We start from the raw sequence: 21,571 nt of genomic DNA on the forward strand, positions 1-21,571 counted from the left end.
ACATTTTAACATAGGAAATTTTGTAACTTTTTTATAATTAAATTGAAATTTCTGGAATTTTTTATTAGAATTTTAATACAAATACTACTTTGTTATTCAAATTATATAGAAACCATCTTTCAATATTTATATAAAAAATTGTTGCACTTTTGTAGTATTAGTTTTTAAGATGTATTTACTTTGAGATTATACAGGATTTTAAAATTTCGCAAGTATTACAAAGAACTATGCACAAAACAAACTTTTGTGTTCAAATAGGCAACACTTAAAAGAATATAGCACATTTCAATTAAAATATAGTACTAATACTAATAAAAATAAAAACAAAGCAGACTTTTACATTACAAGTATAAAGTTTATAAAATTATATGATTACATAAATTAATCTGAAAAAACAATAAAACTATTATGAAAAACCTGCTACATTATTTTAAATATTTCAAACAACTAATTACTCAAAGTACTTTTAGATAAAACATCACATTTTACTGATTATCAAACACTTAGAATAATAGTTAATAAAATAATACTTAATAAATATATTTTCTTACTTTTTTCAATAGAATTAAAGCTTTTATTAATACAACAAAAAATAACAAAATAAAAACTTGCCATTTTTGTTCTGCTGATCTGTATTGGTAGTTTTATCAATCGCAGTTGGCGTGGCTTCTGTAGAAGTAAGTTCACAATCACTCACTGATTTGTTATTTGGTACGTTGAACATCTGACCAACCTTACTGACAACATGTTTGTACTTTCTATTGTAAAGCGTCACTGCATTGGGTGGTGAAGACACGCGATTCGAGGACTGAGCTCCTTAATTTTACGAACATTTTATACATGCAATAGTTTGCTACAAATAGAGAGAAATTTTTGAAATATTGGTTTTGAATAAATTATGATGTAGTTAAAAGTTCTTTAGTTTAACACCTTTAGTTGTACAACAAAAAATGATGAGTAAATCACTACAAGTATTTATTTTATACAAAATTAACACTTAAAAAATACCAGATGTAGAAGTGGTACTTTTGTTGATAGCCGATTTGTTAATAGAGGTGCTACTATTTTTTGCATTTACACAGTTAGCCGGACTTTCTTTTTGCTGATCTGATTTTGTGGAAGTCTTAGACGTGTTAAAGCTTCTTCTGTACTACAAAATACATTAGAAAAGTTTAATCAATTTATTATTATCAAATACATAATTTTAAAAACTAACAATAAAATTTTTAGGGTTAAAATTTCTACGACGTTGTGCACTCTTAGCCTGCCGTCGTAACTCGCTCAACTGACGAATTTTTTCCTGCTTTTCAATAAGTTCAAAATGATCATCGTTGTACAAGAGCACACAGTCATGCTGGGTTGTCAGAGGTAAAATTCGCTCTCCGCGGCACGCTTTCTCAAAAACTTCAATCGATAAACCTAGGATCAACAATAAAGTAAAAACTTATAATATATTTTCAAGAACGTTAAGCTGCTGTAAGTAATAGTAAAACTAATTAGATATGCGGTTGTAGTATTGAGTCAAAAATATATCTGAAATTTAATCTTACTTTTAGTTATTTTTTAAGTTTAGACGGCATTTTATTTCAAAGGTAGCTTATTTAGTCAGTACAACTTTACAGTTAAAAACTCATTAAGGGCATAGGGGGGAGGGGTGTTCACCTTGATTTTTACAAGTTGATCTTATTTTATAGAGATTTATCTGAGCTATCAGACATTTTTAACCGCTTGAAAAAAATCAAAGTTAATTTTGAGATATGAGCGATCAAACTCCTAATGGATTGTGCAAACTAAAAACGCGAAAAAAGACCATTTCATTAAAATTCTATCTCCTCCTTCATTTTTTAAGCAATCTTCTTTAAATTTTCACAGAAAGTGTATTATTAAATTTTAAAAAGATTGAATGCAGGATTTTTTTTAATTTTGAAAAATAAAAATTTTATAAAAAAAAACCACCTATTTTTTTGTTGTTTTAATCTAAAATTTTTATTTTTTAATATTTGTAAAATTCCAACATTCAAAGTCTTTTAATGCCCTTAAGTTTTAAACTAATTATTATAGATCTCAAACTTATCTAATTTTTTTTTAAATAAAATATAAACAAGATTGAGTTACAGCAAACGGTACCTAAAGATAACGAAAATATCTACGTTATCAAAAGTTTTAGTTTTTTAAGACATGACTTATAGACCTGATATCAATGCCTAAATCTATTATATTGCGCATACGTTAACGCATTCAACTACTTAAGTTTACTAAATATTATTCATTGTGTAACTCATATATTAATATAAACTTAGTTCTACAACTGTACGTACTAAAAAATATAAATTCCTTTATCTATTTTCACACTTAAAATATAAGACAAAGGATCGTTTGAGTTGTAAATTGACTGACCAAGAGTTTGTTCGACCACACGTGGGGTGACGTTTTTAAGAACAGAACAGTTGGTGTGTAATGCCGGATTACTGTTCATTTCCAACAGGGTCACTTGAAAGTCGTCACTAACCAAGAAATCACAACCAATCAGATCGAAGTATCCGCGCTTTCCGTCCAATCTATGACGCACAGCGTTGAAACAATGTAACATGATTTGTTGGCATTTTTTCTGTTTATGTATGTTTTTAAGTATCAGATATAAAAGCTTTTTAACTGTAAACAATTAAAAATGGTTAATATAAAAATGATAATTTGTGTAAAAAATCCAAGTTACTAAACTTATTTAAATTATCTGTTGCATCTTAACAACAAATTTAGGATCAAACAATGTTAATGATTTTATTAAAATTTTTAGAATTAAGACTACAAGTTAAACAAAAATTGTGATAGTAATATATCAAATTCAAATCTTTTAGGCGCAGAAATCAATGATTAATCTAACAAAAACTGTACAATTCTAAATCAATAAGACCTCTGCAAATCTAATTTAAAACAAACGCACATCAAAATATACAACAATATACGTAATTCTATGCACAGTTTTTGTTTGATTAGTGTTTTAAGTTTGTTAAAATTAAATCAACTTAGGTGACTGAAATTCTTATTATCTAGATTTTAATTAACAAAGTTATAAACATTATAAATGTACTTTTTAAGGAGAAGATGTTCAACCTTTAAGATTCAGACAAGCAAAGCCCGTCGGACAACCAAAACAACTGTAATGATAAGATGATAAAATAAGCACTGCTATCATGTAACAAAACCAAACTAAGAGTAAATTTCAAATTTTTTCTTACAAAAAAAAGTTGTGGAAAAAGTAAACTTTATAATTAATTAAACACGGATATAAATTATAGATTAAAAATGCATTTAAACTTAATGAAATTTTACAGCAAAAAATTATAACTTAATTATAAATAATTCTATAATTGAATATAGTTTAAAAATAGTGAACGATCAACATATTTTTGTTATTAGACTAAAAGTATAGGGCAGACTTAAATGTGCACTGAGTTGAAACCTGAAACAAAGAAAAAAAAAAATAATTAATAAAACACACTTGTAAAAAATTACATGACTTCAAACTTAAACAAATGTTTTTCATTTGCTCTAGTGATCGTTATCAAAAACTGAAATAGTAGCTGGGAATCTATATAAACATGTACAGAATTTTATAAATTAAGTTTTGTTGTACTTTTATATGGTCAAGAAAATCGACTTTGAGTCTTGTAGGTTGGGGTTTAGTACTGAAATTAGAATAGGTAAATACATAATTTAAATTTAATGGTCATCAAGGTATTGAAAGGGTTCGTAAAAAATTGAAAATAATGTAAGATTTTATATCCTTAATAGTCTAAAAAAGATGTTTTAAACAGCATTGAAATGGTACTTATCGTATTTGATCAAAAACTTAAATTATAATTAAAATTTAAAACAGCATTTTTGACTTACTTTAAGTACAGTATTAACCCAGTTTAATGGAACTTTATTGTTACTTTGACTGCAATAATTTTCATTTATATAGTTGTTAAATCGGTCCATCGACCAAACGGTTTCTTCTTTGTTTTCTTCATATAATGGTGACTTCTTTTGCATAGCCTGTAAAAACAGTTTCATCATCTTTTACTTAGCATTATAAAAGTTTAGCATGTAAAACTATTTTGTTGTTCATACTATTTAAATATTGGTTGAACATATTAATTAAAAATATATAAATTTTAAATTTTAAGAAAAGTTAGTTTTTATTACTTCTTTAAAAGTAAATTTAGTGATCTACTTTTAAACAGCATATAAATATTTTCATATATTATATAGTATGTGAATTAACTCTTTGTTAAATTGAAGAAAGTTTTTCAATGTAAGAACTGTTGCAAAAAACACTTTTGTTAGTAACAAGTAAGCTTTTACAAGGAACTAAGTAAAGTTTTTTTTTCATTCTCAGAGCATAAACAAGCTAAAGGTTAATCTTATGTTGCCATTTAGTTTTGAGAAAATTACGAAGGAATTGTTGGTGAAAGGTGTAAACTTTATTCTACGCACAGTTGCCAGAGTTCAAGTCTCACTGCTGTACAGCAAATTACTGCATACACAAGCACAATATGCAGCCGAATCTGTGCGGATGAATAGTTTGGAAAAATTCCAATCAATCGCAGACAGTCGAAAAAATGCGCTTAAAATTACAAATTAAGGTCATGAGAAATAATGCACTTGTATACATGTTAATCTTATCTTAAAGATCTTTAGCGTGTTTTTGAGATGTGAGGATACAAAGCGAAAGAGTTTAATAAGGTCCCTATGTAAAAACTGAACTGAAAGGAAAAAAAAATCTTTTATCAAAAATCTATCTTCTCCTACGGTTTTTAAGCAATCGTTCTCAAACTTTCTCAGCTTAAACTTAACTAAAAAACAAATAATCTTATTGTAAAATATTTTAAATCTGAGTGAAATGTATTGTTTTTTTGGTCATAAAGTTCTAAACTTCAACTTAAAAAACTGTTACAAAATAATTCTTAATTGTAATACAAGGATCATTTTCTAAAAATTTGATATTTGATTAAAAAATGCAGAAAAACATAGAATTCAATAAAAAACTTAAAAATCGGAGAAATTCGATAGTTTTTTTTCTATTTCATACGTTTGTATCAGAAAATTTTTACACGACTTACTGTATCAAAAAATTAAATTAAAATGTTTTTGTTCTTGAAAAGTGTCGTATAGTATACAATTCAGCTATCATAAAGGGCCAATGTTATTTTTTTGTAAAAAAAATGCTGGACTCCCTATGGCCTTTATTTCATTATCCATCTATGCGTTAGATCAAGTACTTGAACAATAGTATACAAGGCTTTGCACACTACAATGCATTTGTCATTAACTTTAATTGTTAGTGAAAAATTTGTTTCTTGACTTTATAAGACTGAGACATGCGTGTTTGCAGATCTTAGGTAGAGTGAGCTACGAGGATAAAATCATCAGCAAAGACGCGTACAGTTAACTTTCTTTTTGCTATCAGACATGCAAGGTTGAATAGCTGTCCATCGAATATCAACTTGCAGTGACAAAATCAATACGCCGGTATGCCGTCACTGCCTAGTGCTTTCCAAGGAGTTATCTCAGATATACTTCGTGCTGCTTTTCAAAAAGTTTTGTATTCATACGCAATGACTGCAATTTTTTATTTGCTAATGTTCTTGGAAGGTTGAAAGTTCACTAAAAACAAAACTTTTTTTTAAAGCTAGAGACTTTGAGTTTTGGGGAACATTCCTCTATTAGTTTTTAAAATTTCACATACTTAATTATATAAAATATCAAAGGGACTTTTTATCAAAGTTACAAAACTTCCTGAATTTAGATAAAAATTGTTACGATTGATTAGCTGTCAAAACTTAAATAAGATTGGTTAAAATTGTAGACGAAAATATAGTTTTAATTAAATATGATATTTATTTTGTCTTTTTAGTTCGTGTATTGTATAAAAATCTACTAAACCCACCTTTGCATGTCAATTAATACTGTGAAATTTTTACAAATTTAAAAAGTACTTAGTTTCTAACATAGAGATCTACAAATAAGACTAGCTTGTAAAAACCAAGTCAGCCCTAGCAATAATTATTACTTAATTTCATAAGTTACTATTACAAATAGAAAAAAATAAACAGTCAAACTTTAAATAGTCAATAAGTCTAGCATATAAAAAAATGCTCAAAACTCAAGGAAACTCAATGAAGTTTATAATATTAAAATTTATGATATTTCATGTTTTTTTTCCAAAAATTTAAAACTTCATATTTTTTATTAAATTTTAGCATATTCAGATATATTAAAATATGTTTTGTCATCATGTAGTCATAAAAATGTAGAGAAAATAAAAGCACAACATATAAGTGTTAAATTTTAGTATACATATGATATGTGTTTCTTTATCTATTTTGCACATAAATTTCAAAACTATACAACCGTCATTAATTTTTTTCACAAAAGAACTTTTAAAAAACGTTACATTGAAAATCTCATTAAGTATACTTATACTTTTGAAGATGAAATTTTGTATACAAAAAAGGACACCGCTAGCTGTTTCAGGATAAATCTTTTAGATGAAACAATTAGTTATTTAAATAAAGATAAATAAATTAGTTGTTTTCAATACATTTGGTCTCAGAGTTTAAATATTATAGAAAACTGGCGTCATTCAGGAGAAAGCTGATATAACCTTTTTACTCATTCAAAATAATTCTTTTACATTTTTGTAATAATAATTAGTTTAGAAAATCGAAAACTTAAATTAAGCACCAACTAGACACTATTTTCAAAGATAAACTTTTTAATTATAAAACATTTAGGCAGTAGTTTTATATTTCACTAAAGTTTTACAAAATCATTTAACTTATCAACTAGTCCTTAAGTTTACTTAACATATTGAACTTTTTATAGCATACGGAATGCACAATGCACATAGTGTTTAAATTATACGTGAATTAACAAGTTTAGAGCTTTATTTGGCAACAACCTGGTTAGTAAGATGGGAGCAAAGATCCTTACTGTTTTTATCATACTGAGTACAAGTGAGTCTGCAGTAACCATCTCTATAGAACACAACATAAGGCTGCCCGCTTGCTATTAGCATATAATTTCTCACATCAAACTTTTTGCCGTCAAGCAGTAAAGGGTTGGTCACATACCTGTTATATTTGTGAGTTTTTTTAACTAGCAATGAAGTGTATCGATGATTTGAAACAGAAAAAATTAATTAACAATATATAAAATATTTTGAGCATAAACTTTTTTATAATGAAAAAGTTTGAGTAAATTGATAATTTTGGTTGCTCTACAAACAATTTCCTTGAAACTTTAATAGCTTTACAGGTTTATAATTTGGTTAGCTATAGAAATTTTTAAACTGAAAACTATAAGCTGGTTATTACTAAGTCACATAGTATGTTTTCATAGTTAAGCTTTCCTAACTTATTTGTTCAGTATTTTATATTATTATTATTTAAAATTAAGTTATTATTTATAGCCAGCTTTATCTCTCTGTTAAACAAATAATACTTGTTTTAATTTAAAATGGAAATTTAATATATAGATTACTTGATTTCTTTAGCACCAGTTACAATAAAAGAAAAATTCTTCAACAGCGTATCTGCTGTAGTAAAAAAAAAGCTAAACTGTTCTTGTAAGTATCCCAATAGCAACATTTCCATAAAATTAAAATAAGTCTGAATTGATTTGATCTTTTTATAAATGTTGTTTCTAAGAATTAAAAGTAAATAAAATAATTTCAGTAGTTATTAAGGTAAATATGATGTAATATTCTTGTAATCACTCATTTTATTTATGCCCTACGTAAAAAACCAATAACGAACTGCATTAAGTAGCAATTGACATAATACACATTTTGTAGTGTAACTTAATAAAAACTAAATTTAAAGTACTAGATCTAGATTTAAAGTACTTATTCTAAGTGTCGAATTCGAAAGCCTATTCTAACACGGAGTTTTACACTGAAAAAAGAAAATGAAAGTTGTTTAAGGGCATAGGGGGGGTAAACACCCTTTTTTGGTTTTTGATCTTATTTTATAAAGTTTTTACTAAGCTACAAGATGCTTTTTACAGATTTAACAAATTCAAAATAATTTTTGAGATATAGCCGGTCAAAGTCGGAGGCAACAATAGGATCCTTATGGGAGGCGCAAACTAAAACAGCAAATAACTAGAAATTGCTAAAAATCTATCTCCTCCTAGGTTTTTTGAGATAACTACCTCAAACTTTCAGGAAATGTTCCTTGCAGTATTTAGAAAATTCTGTCGGAACAGAATTTGAAAAAATTTAAAAATAAAAATTTTATAACAAAAAAACAAAAAAAAAACTGTTTTTTTTGTTTATTTTTTATATAAAATTTTTATTTTTTATTTTTTTCAAAATTCCTTCCGACAGAATTTTCTAAATATATCAAGGAACATTTCCTAAAAGTTTGAAGTAGTTATCTCAAAAAATGTAGGAGGAGATAGATTTTTAGTGAAATAGTCTATTTTTGCCGTTTTAGTTTGCGCCTCCCATAAGGATCCTATTGTTGCCTCCGACTTTGACCGGCTATATCTCAAAAATTATTTTGAATTTTTTAAATCTGTAAAAAGCATCTTGTAGCTTAGTAAAAACTATATAAAATAAGATAAAAAACCAAAAAAGGGTGTTTACCCCCCCCCCCCCCCCTATGCCCTTAAACTATTAATAAAAATTTTTACGCTAGCTTTCTATACGTATAATAACGTCTATCAACTATCAAACTGTTTTACTTACGAGGATAAAGTATACTTAATAAGTAAAAAAGTATTAGTACTAGTTACCTTTGAACCAATCTTGCTGCTGGGATTTTCTTTCTCTTTTTGGTTTTTTCTTCAACTTCAGTATACAAGCTCCTGTTATTAAACCTCTCATAACATTCAATTTTATTTAAAACTCTTTTATGACTATATAAAAGAACTAATTAATTGTAAATAAGAATCAGAACACAAGCTAACAACAAAATCGTACACTAAAAACAAGACTTAAAAAAAAGAACACATTTTACACTGTTCAAAAACATGTTACATAAAAAAGCTGCTAATAACACCTAAAATATTTATACTTAGAACGGTTTAATATAAAACTAAACTTGTTTTAGAAAACTTTTAACTCTTACTAATACTTTTTAAACAAGAAAATCATACTTAATGCGTTCTACTTCTTCTGTGCTTCTTATTAGGTAAATTCCTCTGCCTTGATTTGCTCCGGTAGGTTTCGAAATCCATAACTCTTTTTCTAGTTTTTTAAGAACTAAGTTTTATTTCTTTAAGCATTTACAATTAAATAACAACGAAGCTTGTTAAGTTGAACATTTCGTGAATTAATAGATTTGTGTTTAGCTCGATGTGAACATTTTACAAGTGTTAAAAGATCAATTGCATACTTTCAACTTTTAAGATTACAAACATAGTTCTCAACTTTTGATTTAGGAGAATAAAACAACTTCAAACTTTTTAATTTCATTATCAAAACAATGTTTCACTAGTTTAAAAAAATAAACGAGATCTTCAGTTGTTAATAAATTTAAAAAATTTAAGTAATATCAATGACAGTTTTATTTAATAAAATAAAATTTAACAAAACTTTACCATATATCTTAATTGAAAAAATGCCGATAAAAAAAAATTTATAAGCACGCATGTCAAAGTGTAGATAGTATATGAGTATTTTATAAGTGTAAGAGCAATTATTACTTTAATGAAAAAAGTTAGATAAAAAGTTGTTTATATAGTTCCTTTAAATAAATACAAGTTTTTAAAACTAGTTGTATTTAATGCTAGTCTATTCTAAATCCAGCCTGACTGAAAAAAGCTTAAGTCTAACGTTACCGTATATACTTCAAAACATCTAAGTGAGTTTGAGTGAGAAGTAGTCCTAATATGTATACTTAGTTCATATAATATGTATACAAGTGAACAAATACTTCACCAAAAAAACTTTTGAGGAAGACAATATTTGTTATAATACTAATATTGGAAAAATATACTGCAGAAAAAAAAAACGGACTGCAGAACTAAGATCGTTAAAATAATTACTTACATAGAATATAGTTTATGACTACTTGAAATGTGTAGTGTTATTTGTTTTATAGATTAAAACATAATTAAAAATTATCAAAAGGCCAACACGATTTAGTAAGTTAACTATTAGTAATTTTTAAAGAAAACAAAAACTAAGTTTTTAATAAAAAATGAAAGTATTTAAACTTTAATTCTAAGAACTTTCAAATAGGGAATTAAGTTACAAAATAACTATTTAAAGCACTACCTTTGTATGTGTCAAAGAAAGTATTTCTATCATCTTTAACGTCAAGTCTGTAAGATTCTTGAAAGAAGTTTTGGTATGGCATTATTCTGACAAAAAATAATATAAATTTTATGATTAGATTTATAAATAAATAATAGAAACATACTTATTGTGTGTGTTTTAAATTCAACAAAAATATAATTTAAAGTAAATTAAAGAAAGTTTATCGAATACACTAAATGTTTTACGTATTGTAATGCAAAATGTGCATATTTTTTTCACTTAACAATAAGTTTTAGAGCAATAAGTAACTTTTATATTACTTTTATGCTTTCTATAGTTCTTTTTATCTATTATATTTTAAAAGCCTTTAGTCAATCACGATTTGAAAATTTAGAAAAAGTTAACTTTGACGACTAATGTTTTACTAAATTATTTTAAACACTAAAGAAAGTTAAAAATTACCTTGACTCGAACTTACTTCGATTTTCCTTTGTGAACTTTAGTCATAACTCTATCGTAATCTCGAAGAGAAACAAGTAGGCCAATTTTCGTTGTTAAAAGTTTGTTATTTGGTATTTGGTATATCATCTGTTCTCCTGTAGTTTATTAACAAATAAGTAAGCTGTTCAATATATTTCAAATATATAAAATATTTCCAAAACACTTTTAGAACTTTTTAATAAGGAGTTTATATGTTTAGTTAAAAGTAATTAATAAAGTAAAAAGGTAAAAAAATGTATACATATTGACACTCATTTGCAAATAAAAAAAAGGTAGACTTTATAACGAATTTTAATATAAAAACAAGGACATTTAATTTATAAAATGTATACTAATGTACTGTCTAATATGTATTATAAAATATATAATGTATGGTCAATTTCAACCTCATTTCAAAGCATACGAAGCTCAGAAGTTAGTCATATGAAAAGTTATCTTAATAAATTTAGACTCAAGACACAATCAGAGTACAATTATGACAAAAGTTAAATTGTTAAAAAGTTTATTACTTAACAATTGTTTCACGCTAGTGCGATGATCACAAGTAAAAAAGTAAACAAACTAATAAGTTGCAACGGACATACATTTTATATTGTTTTAGATAAGTAATTAGTTGATTAGGTGATTGGTTAACTAATTAAACTTTAGTAATATTCAGCAAGATAAAATATAATTAACGTAAATACAACTATAACAAAAATCAAACGACAAAACAGAACTATATAATGAAAACAAAGGTAGATTAAACTTAAATTTAGTAAATTAAGACTTTAAATATAATTTTGTAAACTGTCTACATTTTCCCACCAATTCTGATCTCAAGTTTAAAAGTTTGTTGTTGTCTGCAAATGCAATTTCGAGTCTTTCCAAATTACATAGGGTGCAAATTTTACTGGGCTTATTTTGGTTACTGTGATGAATAATTTCCCATTTTATTATTTTTCTCCAATCAGGGTTGCAATTTTTGATTTTGTGAATGGATCTACTTAATCTTGTGCTTTCTTTCTTCTTTACATTTTTAAAGGATTGTGTATGTTCGTAAAATCTACTTTTGAATTGTCTTCCAGTTGAACCAATGTAAATATGTTCTTTTTTGTTATGCATACTGTTGCTTTATAAATGACTCCTTTAGTAAGACATTCACCTTTAACTGGACAATTATTTTTTGATCTACAGTTGCATAACTTGCAGTTTTCTTCATTTGTATCATTTGAGTTTTGAAGTAATTTCTGGTTGTGATTGGACAATTCTTTTATTGGGTATGGGTGATTTGAATTAAAGTTCATATAAATATTCTTAGCATTTTCTTTGTAAAAATGAATGTAGACATTTTACAAAATTTTATTTAAAGTCTTAATTTACTAAATTTTAGTTTAATCTACCTTTGTTTTCATTATATAGTTCTGTTTTGTCGTTTGATTTTTTTTATAGTTGTATTTACGTTAATTATAATTTATCTTGCTGAATATTACTAAAATTTAATTAGTTAACCAATCACCTAATCAACTAATTACTTATCTAAAACAATATAAAATGTTTGTCCGTTGCAACTTATTAGTTTGTTTACGTTTTTACTTGTGATCATCGCACTAGCGTGAAACAATTGTTAAGTAATAAACTTTTTAACAATTTAACTTTTGTCATAATTGTATAAAGGCTCCTCAATTGTGAAGCTCTTTATTGTTAAAACTTCAATACACAATCAGAGTATACTTCTTGCTTATGTTTTAAACATATATTCTTGTACATTCTTAAAAAAAAACTGCTCTGATTTTTGCATACTATGTTAAAATGTTAGTATTTAAGTAATTGTAACAATAAGAGATTTAGACAATATAAAATCGTTTATATTTGATACCAGTCTTTAAAAGTTGTTCAATGTTACAAGACTTACGACACTACGTTGTGCTAGCAAAATTAGTTTGATAATTTGGTGTAATTATTGATTTTATTTTATAGGTAGTATTTTTAACTTTAAATATTATGTAGAAAAAACTAAAAATACTTATAGTTGTAAATATAGTAAACTAGTAATCATTTTTAAACAAAAATTTAAAGCGCCTAATTTTCCCAAATCTATTTTATTAAGTAATAAATCAGTTAATTTTAAATAGTCAAGGTTGTGTTTCAGATGACATTTGCATGAGTTCTACAAGCGTATATTTAAAAGGTAAGGATACTGGCCACATATACTTATTTACTAAAACTAAAAAGAAAAATTCAGACTACATGTGACATTATTTTTTTAGTCTAGAAATGTAATGAGTAGTATAAAAGATACAACTGTACGTTTCAGATACAAAAAATATATCTTTATTGTTTAGTTTGTTTAATTTTGATAGTATATTGTCTACTATAAACTTTGTATATGTTGCATTCATAGTTATACAATGCAAAGTTTGGTTTAGAAAACAAAAGCTTTCTATTTGTTTATACTGATATATAAAAAAAAACTTTATTTAACTTATTTTAAATATATTCTTTTACTTAAAGTACTTATCGAAACTTAGACATCATAGAGCATTTCTTTAAGTTAGCACGAGTAAACTTGGTAAGTGAAATTTTTTGAAACTTTTGAATAAAATCTCATTTTTGTTTTAACAACTTTTTAAGTTAGTTGACAGAAACGAAACTGTTTTTTATTTTAAATTTATATTAAATTAATTGAGTGATTCACTTGTAAAAATTTAAGGGTAGTGGAAGTTTAGACCCTATGAGGACTTTTTTTTTACTGAACTCTTGCACTAAATATCGCTAAGTATGTTTTTTTTAATTTTCAACATTATCTATCCTTAACAGCAAAGTACATTGGTATTTATTTTTAATGCTTATCACTGTCCACAGCTGAAAAAGAAGTAATTACTAGGCTTTATTACTTTTACTATTTTTATCTATTTACAGCTAAACTATAACTTAAATTGTAATTCAATTTAAAAAGCAGCTAGAGTATTATGCAGATTTTTATTATATAAGTTGCCTAGTTTGTGCTATTTACACAGATCAATTATATTAAAGTGTTTAAACCGCAAGTGAGCAACTTTAGCAATTTAATTTTAGAGTTTAAAAGTTTTTAAACTATAGTTCTTAATTAAAAATTATGAAATACTTAATTTAGCTTTTGTCTCAAAAGAATAATTGTTTTCGGTTTGTATTTTCTAGTCTTGTAATTGTTCCATACTAAAAGTAATTTCTCAACTAATGATTGAAATTCTTCATGACTTTAACATGTTTTTTTAATTTCAATTTATTTAATGCACTGAAGAGCTCAAAGGGCAAAACTCAGTTTGCTAAATAAATTTTTGAAGAAATATATTGTCTTTTATATGAAACACTCAAGTATTAACTATAAAACATTTTTTAGAAGAGATAAAAAATTATTAGATAGTTTTATAAATAACTTGGTACACAAGCGTATAATAGACCCAAATTCTTTTATTGTCAATATTCTTGAAATCGAAAAAAAAAAGATTAAAAGTCTAACTAAATTATTATTTTTTGAGCTAGAGACTTCAAATTTTCAGGAGATAACCCTTTTACTTATTTAAAAAGCTCCCATACTTTATTTCAGAAAGATAAAAGTTTTGAGTACCTAACTTCTTCTAAAAAATATTCCAAATATAGTTTTATAAAAAATTGTTGAGAATCAACGTTAAAATTTTCAAGATGCTTGATTTAATATTGTACAAGAAGAAATAATTTAAATAAAATAATCTTTGTTTACTTTTTATTTCGCAACTTGTATTTGTAAGTTATTGAACTCACCAAACTTGATCTCTTAAATATCAAAAAACATTTTGAGTTTTGTTTAAGTGTAAAGTTCACCAAGCTATCTGGTGGCTGCGATAAAACATAAAAAAACTTGAAAAAAACAAGTAGGACTCCAAATTTCATTAAATCAAATGTAGATTTTAAAACTATCCTTAAAAATATAACTATGTTTCTACGAAAATATTTCATTTACACTTTTTGTTTCTATCGAAATAATTAAAAAACATTACATTAAACAATTAGATACCTTCCCTAAATTCACTGTAGTTGTTGCTTGTTTTAATTTCACACCAACGCAATTTAATTTCTTCGCAATTCTTTTCTAAATCCCTTTTCCAACCGTTTTTTAGCAAGTATACTTCAACTCTACAAGAAATTGTATTTATAAACTTAAATAAATACAAATATATTATTAATGCTTTTATTTATTTTATATACTTCATTCAGTTTAAAAAAGCAAAACATTGTAAGATTGTGATACATTGAAAAAAGAACTTTAAATGTTTAAAAGTTTTATTAGACAACAAAACTTAAGTAATTTACAAAAGGAAAAGTGTTTCAGGTTAAAAACAAATATAAGAAAGCAGAAAACTTCTTTACGAATTTTACTAGGCAAAAACATAAACTAATTTAGGTTTATTTGTAAACGCAAAAAATTAAGTGCACGACTATTCCATTTTGGACAATTCAAATTCTTAAATTTTTTAAAAGGGCCACAACTCAACATCTAATATATATTTGAAAAAAATAAAAATACATAGTAGGTCAATTGATAACTATAAACTTTATTTTTTTAAAAAACTTAAAACTTTTGGAGATATGGCTAAATTAAGTTATAAAGTATAGTAGTTTATAAAAATCTTTTAAATAAATAAACTTTTTTGCAAAAACAAAAAAAGTTTTTGTAGGTATAAATTAGACCTACATACACATTTTTTATTTTTACCAAATATATATTACTACTTGAGTTGTGTCCCTTAATATGAAAAAAAATTGAACTATTCGAATTTGAATTATCATGTAACCCAAAAAATTAAAATTACAGTTTTTGAAACAATTTTTATTATGCTTTACTAAATTGTCACAATACAACATGACAAAATATAGTTTTTTTAAAAAGACATAACATTTTGACACTGATAGTTGTGTATAAATTCAAACTTTTTTTATGCTTCTTTAAATACATTGTGATTAAACTAGAAAACTAGACAGGGTTTCAAAATATAACTTACCAAACTTGGAACATCGAAGATCTATAGATTTTAATCAAAGTTTAGTCAGTTTATAACTGTCTGATAAGTTTATTTACCACAACAGTAAAAGAATAAATCCTTGAACCAACTAAAACTCTTTGTAGTTTTTTTGGTAGATAAAAAAATAAATAGAATTTATAACTTTTAATAAAAGATAGAATAAATAATAAATAAAATAACAAAAAGAATGTTGTTGTTTTTTATTATTTTATAAAAGACAGTAGGAGCTTTATAAGTAAATATATTAAATATGCTAGCTTTTTTTTTTATTTTTAAAGATGTATATGCTTTAAATTTCAAAATACATTCCTAGACCATCAAAAAATTTTATATACAGAAAATCATAATCTAAATAGTACGATAGACTAACAGAGCTGTACCATTTTGACCACTTATGTAAAAAGTTGATTTTTTTTTCAGTTTGTTAAAATTTCTTTTAAAAAAATTGACTGTTGAATGGTTTGCATTTTCATCTATAGTTTCGTTTTGATGAACTAACCGTTGTGTTGCTGAATCTCTAAACAAATATTTTAATGATAAAAAATCTGCTCACTAAAATAAAACCATAAACAAAGAAAACAGTTTGGTAACAACAACTTAACTTTAACGAAAGTTTAAAATATCTAAAAGGGTTGACACTTTTATAGTCAAAAAAATTGTCCTGATTCATCTTGAGTTTTTTAATCCTTAAAAAAAAATTATAAAAATGAAATTTTTCCAAAATATTAGTTATAAAGTAGTAAATACTGAAACTAAATCTAATTCAAAATCTATAAAAATCTTTACTAAGATTTTTAAAACTCTTAAAAATATCTTGAGTTTTTTATAAAAAAACAAAAATATCTGGAGTCAGCCTTGGTTAAAAAAAGAAAATAAAACATTTTGAGCTTTCCAGAGTCATACTGTGATTAATCTATTATACTGTGATAAAATTATATATCCGGAGTTAACCTGAGTTTATGGCAATTCTAACTTGATTTAAACTTTATACCAGTTATAAAAATGTTCGAATTTTTTTTACCTTACATTTAACTACTTGTGACAATACTTATTCATATAAAGGATAAAGTTTATTCTTGATTTGTATTTGAAACTTTTAAAACATTATTAATTGAAATCCCTTGTTTTAAAATAAAATTACTATTTATAAGTTAAACTAATGACTAAAACCTACAAAAATAAATACAAAAATAATTCATTTTATATTAACGTATTTGTAAAAAAAAACAGTTTATAAATGTAGAGGTTTTCTGAGATCTAAAAAAATACAAAATTTTGGTTTAAAAATTTACTTGTTTACTTCTGTATATAAAGAAAACACTGAGTTTGTTATAATATAAACAAATATTTTAATAGAAAGAAAATAGTACATAATCTGAAAACACACATATGCATAACGATTACAAATAAGTAGTGGTTATTCTTTATGTCAAATCACTATATTTATGTTTGACTAAAAACACTGCAAATTGTTTAAATTAAAGCAGCAAAGAAAAAAAAAACCATATTTATACAAATGGATCTATTAGATAGATTGTATAACACATATGTCTTATATAGCATATAACTTATATATAGTCTATAAGAATTTTAAATTTCTAACAAACATTCAAGTAGCTAAATTAATCTTGGTATCTAAAGAACACAAATTCTATTACACATGTATTTTTTAGTTTGTGGTTTTTTAAGTTTAACTCTATATTAGAAAACATTTTATTAACTATTGCAATACTTAAAAAAAACATTTATCAAACAAATTTGCAAAATCAATAACACTTAAAATGATTATAAAAGTTCATGTAACAACATCTTGGAACAAACTTTGAGTCAGTTTCAATAATTTTTTTGTATTAATTATTTTTCAAAACAAGAACATTATATACCTTGAGGAGTTGATAGTTTGGTTGCTATTAGCATTTTTATCACAACTTGATTTCGAACTTGATAAGCTGTTGCTTCTATATTCATCTTTTATTTCTAAAATAAATACAAAAATATGCTTTATCCAACATAGTAAAACTATAAGCTACAATTTAAGTAATCTCTAAAGTTTGTTAACAGTTTTATACTACTTTTCCCTTTAGTAACAAAATAGTTCAAACAAGCTGTTTTCAAAGATTTGTAAACACACTCTAGAAACTAGATAATTTTAAACTTCCTTCTACAATTTTTTGTGAGCTTTGTCTCAACTGTAGAAATATTTATTAAACTTTGAATATATATTACATATCTAACTTTTTGTAACTCAACTGAAACATTAACTTTAAACTTATTTTGGAGTGACAATTTTATAAACCTAAAATATAACATTTTATTAATAAAAAACGTTAAAAGTATAATTTAGCAGGTAATGAAAATAAAACTCTACCCACTATAACTAGAATTAAAAACTTAGTAGTAGTTGTGACAAAAAAATTATTTACACTCTAAATATGATGACAAAAAATGTTAAGTAATTGCAATGATTAACAAAAATTAATGTAAATCCAAAACAAAGTTTTATCATACAAAATGATAGATGTTTCATACAATTAGCATCTTTACTTTGATGGAAAGTTTTAAGACTGTTACTGACTATTACTGATTATTTATAAGCCTTTAACTGCAATTTCACATTAAAACTGACTATGTCTCAGACACTGACTTGTGACAATTTAGTTTTGTCTTTTTAAACTTTATACAAAAAGATGCTTTAGTGCTAAACTATCTAAAGCTATTTGATAAAACTAAAATGAAGTTCTTATTTAGCATTAAAGTTAAAAATGAAATCAAGGTTAGAATGCTGCAGAATTACTATGGATAAAATGCAATATAGTGCTACTTGTACAGTGAAAATATATCAGCTATCTGAACGATATACATAGTATAATAAAAAGCACATATCAAAAGTTTAGTAAAATTTCATGGTTATAAAAAATAGTTATTAAATAAAATTAAGTTTTATATCAAAAGCAATGTTAAAATTAGGAATAAATTAGCTTGAATTTTATTTTTGGTTCGAGCTTTTACAAGCATAAATACTATTTAATTATAAAGAAATTCAAAAATTTAAAATTCTAACCAGGTTCATTAGTAGTTTTCTTTTCATTTATCTTCATACTTTTAAATCCTTACAGATTGAATTATACTTACCGAAACTTTAAATGAAAATCAATAATCATTGTACTTGTCTTTAAAATAGATCAAAAAAAAAATCTTACAAAAACATCTGTAAAGCTATGTTTGTCAACATAAAAAATTTGATATTTTTATCTATAGCAGTGGTTTTCACAGTGTAAACAAAAATTGTTTTGGAATACACAAATCTTAAAATATTAGGCATTTTTGTAGGGAGTTTAATATTTACACTAGATATTACCTCAAAATTTTGAAACTTACACTATTTATTCAGGTAAATCTAAAATATTTACACTAGACATTTTGGAGTTTCTGATGTAGAAAAAAAAGGCCTTAGGCTTATTTTGAGCTTGGGATGTACAGAACGTTTTTATTCTAGTTTAGAGGCACAAAATTTGATTACTGTAAAGACCACTGAAATTTATATATTAACAAAGCAGTTATTTTTATGGATTTCGAATATTTATCTCAACTTGTAAATAATAGCTACTATACTTAACTTATTTTTCTTTTTTATATGCATTAAACATATATCTTAATATTCTAAATGAACATGGAAAGTTATTTTAACAAACTATTCTTTTACCTTATTATTATACAGTACATAACAAATTTCTTCACACTTTATGGTAACAGTTTTACATTAGTAAGCCAATCATAAAATTTAACTGAAAACTGGATTTTGAATAAAGATTATAGAGTAAATTCTAAAAGTTGTATTTAAAAAAAAATCTATAACTATCCCATTAAAGGAATTGCTATATTCATGAGAGAATTGAGGCTTTTTTGGACAAGTTATAATTAAAAAATTGAAAGTAGATTTTTGGAACAAATTAACTGGTATTTGATGTTTTTTGACAATATCCCTAGAATAAAAGCATTTGGAGATCATTAAAAGAAATTTGATAAAAAAAAAAAAATTAAATTCAGGGATTTGAGTCAGAAGTTGATGAAATTTTGGATATTATTTTGATGCACATATTTGCTAAATGATTTAAGTTCTAAACTTCTAAAACATACAGCTTTACTAGTTGCTAATGGTTAGTATGTTAATTATATTTAAAACTTACCCTTTTTAGAAAACTACGTTAAAACACTTTCTAAATTATAATATTAATTGATATCTGAATGACTATAACTATCACAATTAAGTAAATTAATTAAACGTTTTCATTTCGTGTAAAACAAATTTATTAATTATTTACTATTTAATTTTTTTTAATAAAAAAACTTACATGTTTAAAAAAAAAATCTTCAATGACCATAAAGTAAAGTTAGGTTTTAATCAAAAAAAAAAACTCATAACAAATTTATCACTCCATAGTCCATACGTTTTCTAATTAATTCTAATTCAACAAGGTTTTTTTATTTAACATCTTAGTTATTTTTAAAGAAAAACTAAACTAAAAAAAAATTATTTACTAACTATTTATTAGATTTTTACCAAACTTTATTTAAATGCACTGTCCGTGTCCACTAGATTCAACTTACATAAAAGTTAATTTAGGCTTAATTTATTTACCAAAAGAACATGTAAACTTAAATTTCTTGAAAAATGTAAAAAAAATTAGTTATTAAAAAGTATTATAAGTTTAATCAGACAAGTTTTTTAATAATAAGTGTAACAATACCTCCTTAATTTAGACAAAAGGCTAAAAAATATTTTCTGACTAATTTTAAAGACAAAATTAATATTTTGTTGACTAAAATTTTTATAACGTTACAATTTAGATAAAAGATATATCTATTTCCTTGAAATACGTAGCTAGATTTTTTTAAATATGTACTTAAACTCAGGCATGCCATTTATCAATCCAACAAAAATTACTCGCGCATGCTTTTTAAAGTTAAAGCAAAATTACGCTTAAAAATCATTCTTGGTCAGTTGGCATACCAACTCATTAGCACTATGCCGATCCAATCCTAGTTTACATATAGATACTTAAAACAACAAACAGAATTTACATCTTTTGTAAAAAATTGAATTAAATTACTACTTACAAAAATCTTAAAAACTATTTGCACACACTAGGGGTTGAAAAATTTCGATGTCAAATAATTTTTGTTCTTTTTCCGTTATTTGTGATTTTGTTATTTTTAGTTCTTTGTTTAGATATAACTTAAATTTTTGCATTGAAATTTGTCCAGTGCAAAATTTTATAAAACCGTCATTATGTTTTTTTTTGTATAATTTGTGTATTAATGCTAAAGTTCAATTCGAACTTAAACAGCTGAAGGTTACAAGCAATAGCTTGTATGAAATTATTATGCAGTATTTTTTGAATTCGAAAATTTATAATAAACTATATTAACTTTTATATTTTCTCTATATAATTTTAGATTTTTGTAAATTATTATAACCAACGACATGAAGAACTTAAGTAAATAAACCTGGACTACACCTCATTAAAATCAAACGAACCCTAGCCCATTTCTTAAACAAAGCTATAACTTCATAGTTTTCAAATATAACAAAATATATAATTATATATAAACTTAGTTTGTTTTAAAGACAATGGTATTAAAACTTATACACTTGAAACAAAATAAAATTTGTTGTTAAAGCTACAAGATTAAAGCTAAGATCGAGTCTTGACTATACTTTTTTATAGTTTTTATAATTCAGTACATTTTATTTTTCTAAAAAATTGATTAAAATAATTTTCAGATCTTTTAAAAT

The 21,571-nt window shown here is 24.8% G+C and overlaps 1 protein-coding gene across 1 annotated transcript; it reads right to left on the reverse strand.

Moving 5' to 3' along the window:
* Window positions 1-381: 381 nt before the first annotated feature.
* On the reverse strand, window positions 382-18,934 carry LOC145832299 (protein polyglycylase TTLL10-like). The gene is made up of 15 exons (XM_082939617.1): window positions 18,836-18,934; window positions 17,658-17,751; window positions 16,145-16,291; window positions 14,769-14,887; window positions 10,731-10,848; window positions 10,271-10,356; window positions 9,148-9,238; window positions 8,785-8,856; window positions 6,947-7,118; window positions 3,892-4,038; window positions 2,398-2,608; window positions 1,217-1,419; window positions 1,009-1,150; window positions 613-816; window positions 382-386 (listed from the first exon to the last, which is right to left on the reverse strand). The coding sequence occupies exons 1-15, from the start codon at window positions 18,870-18,872 to the stop codon at window positions 382-384; spliced, it is 1,848 nt and encodes a 615-aa protein (XP_082795743.1). The 5' UTR covers window positions 18,873-18,934.
* Window positions 18,935-21,571: the final 2,637 nt, after the last annotated feature.

The sequence above is a fragment of the Thalia democratica genome, chromosome 3 (assembly GCF_965202585.1).
Source record: "Thalia democratica chromosome 3, ktThaDemo2.hap1.1, whole genome shotgun sequence".
In the NCBI taxonomy this organism is placed as follows: Eukaryota; Metazoa; Chordata; class Thaliacea; order Salpida; family Salpidae; genus Thalia; species Thalia democratica.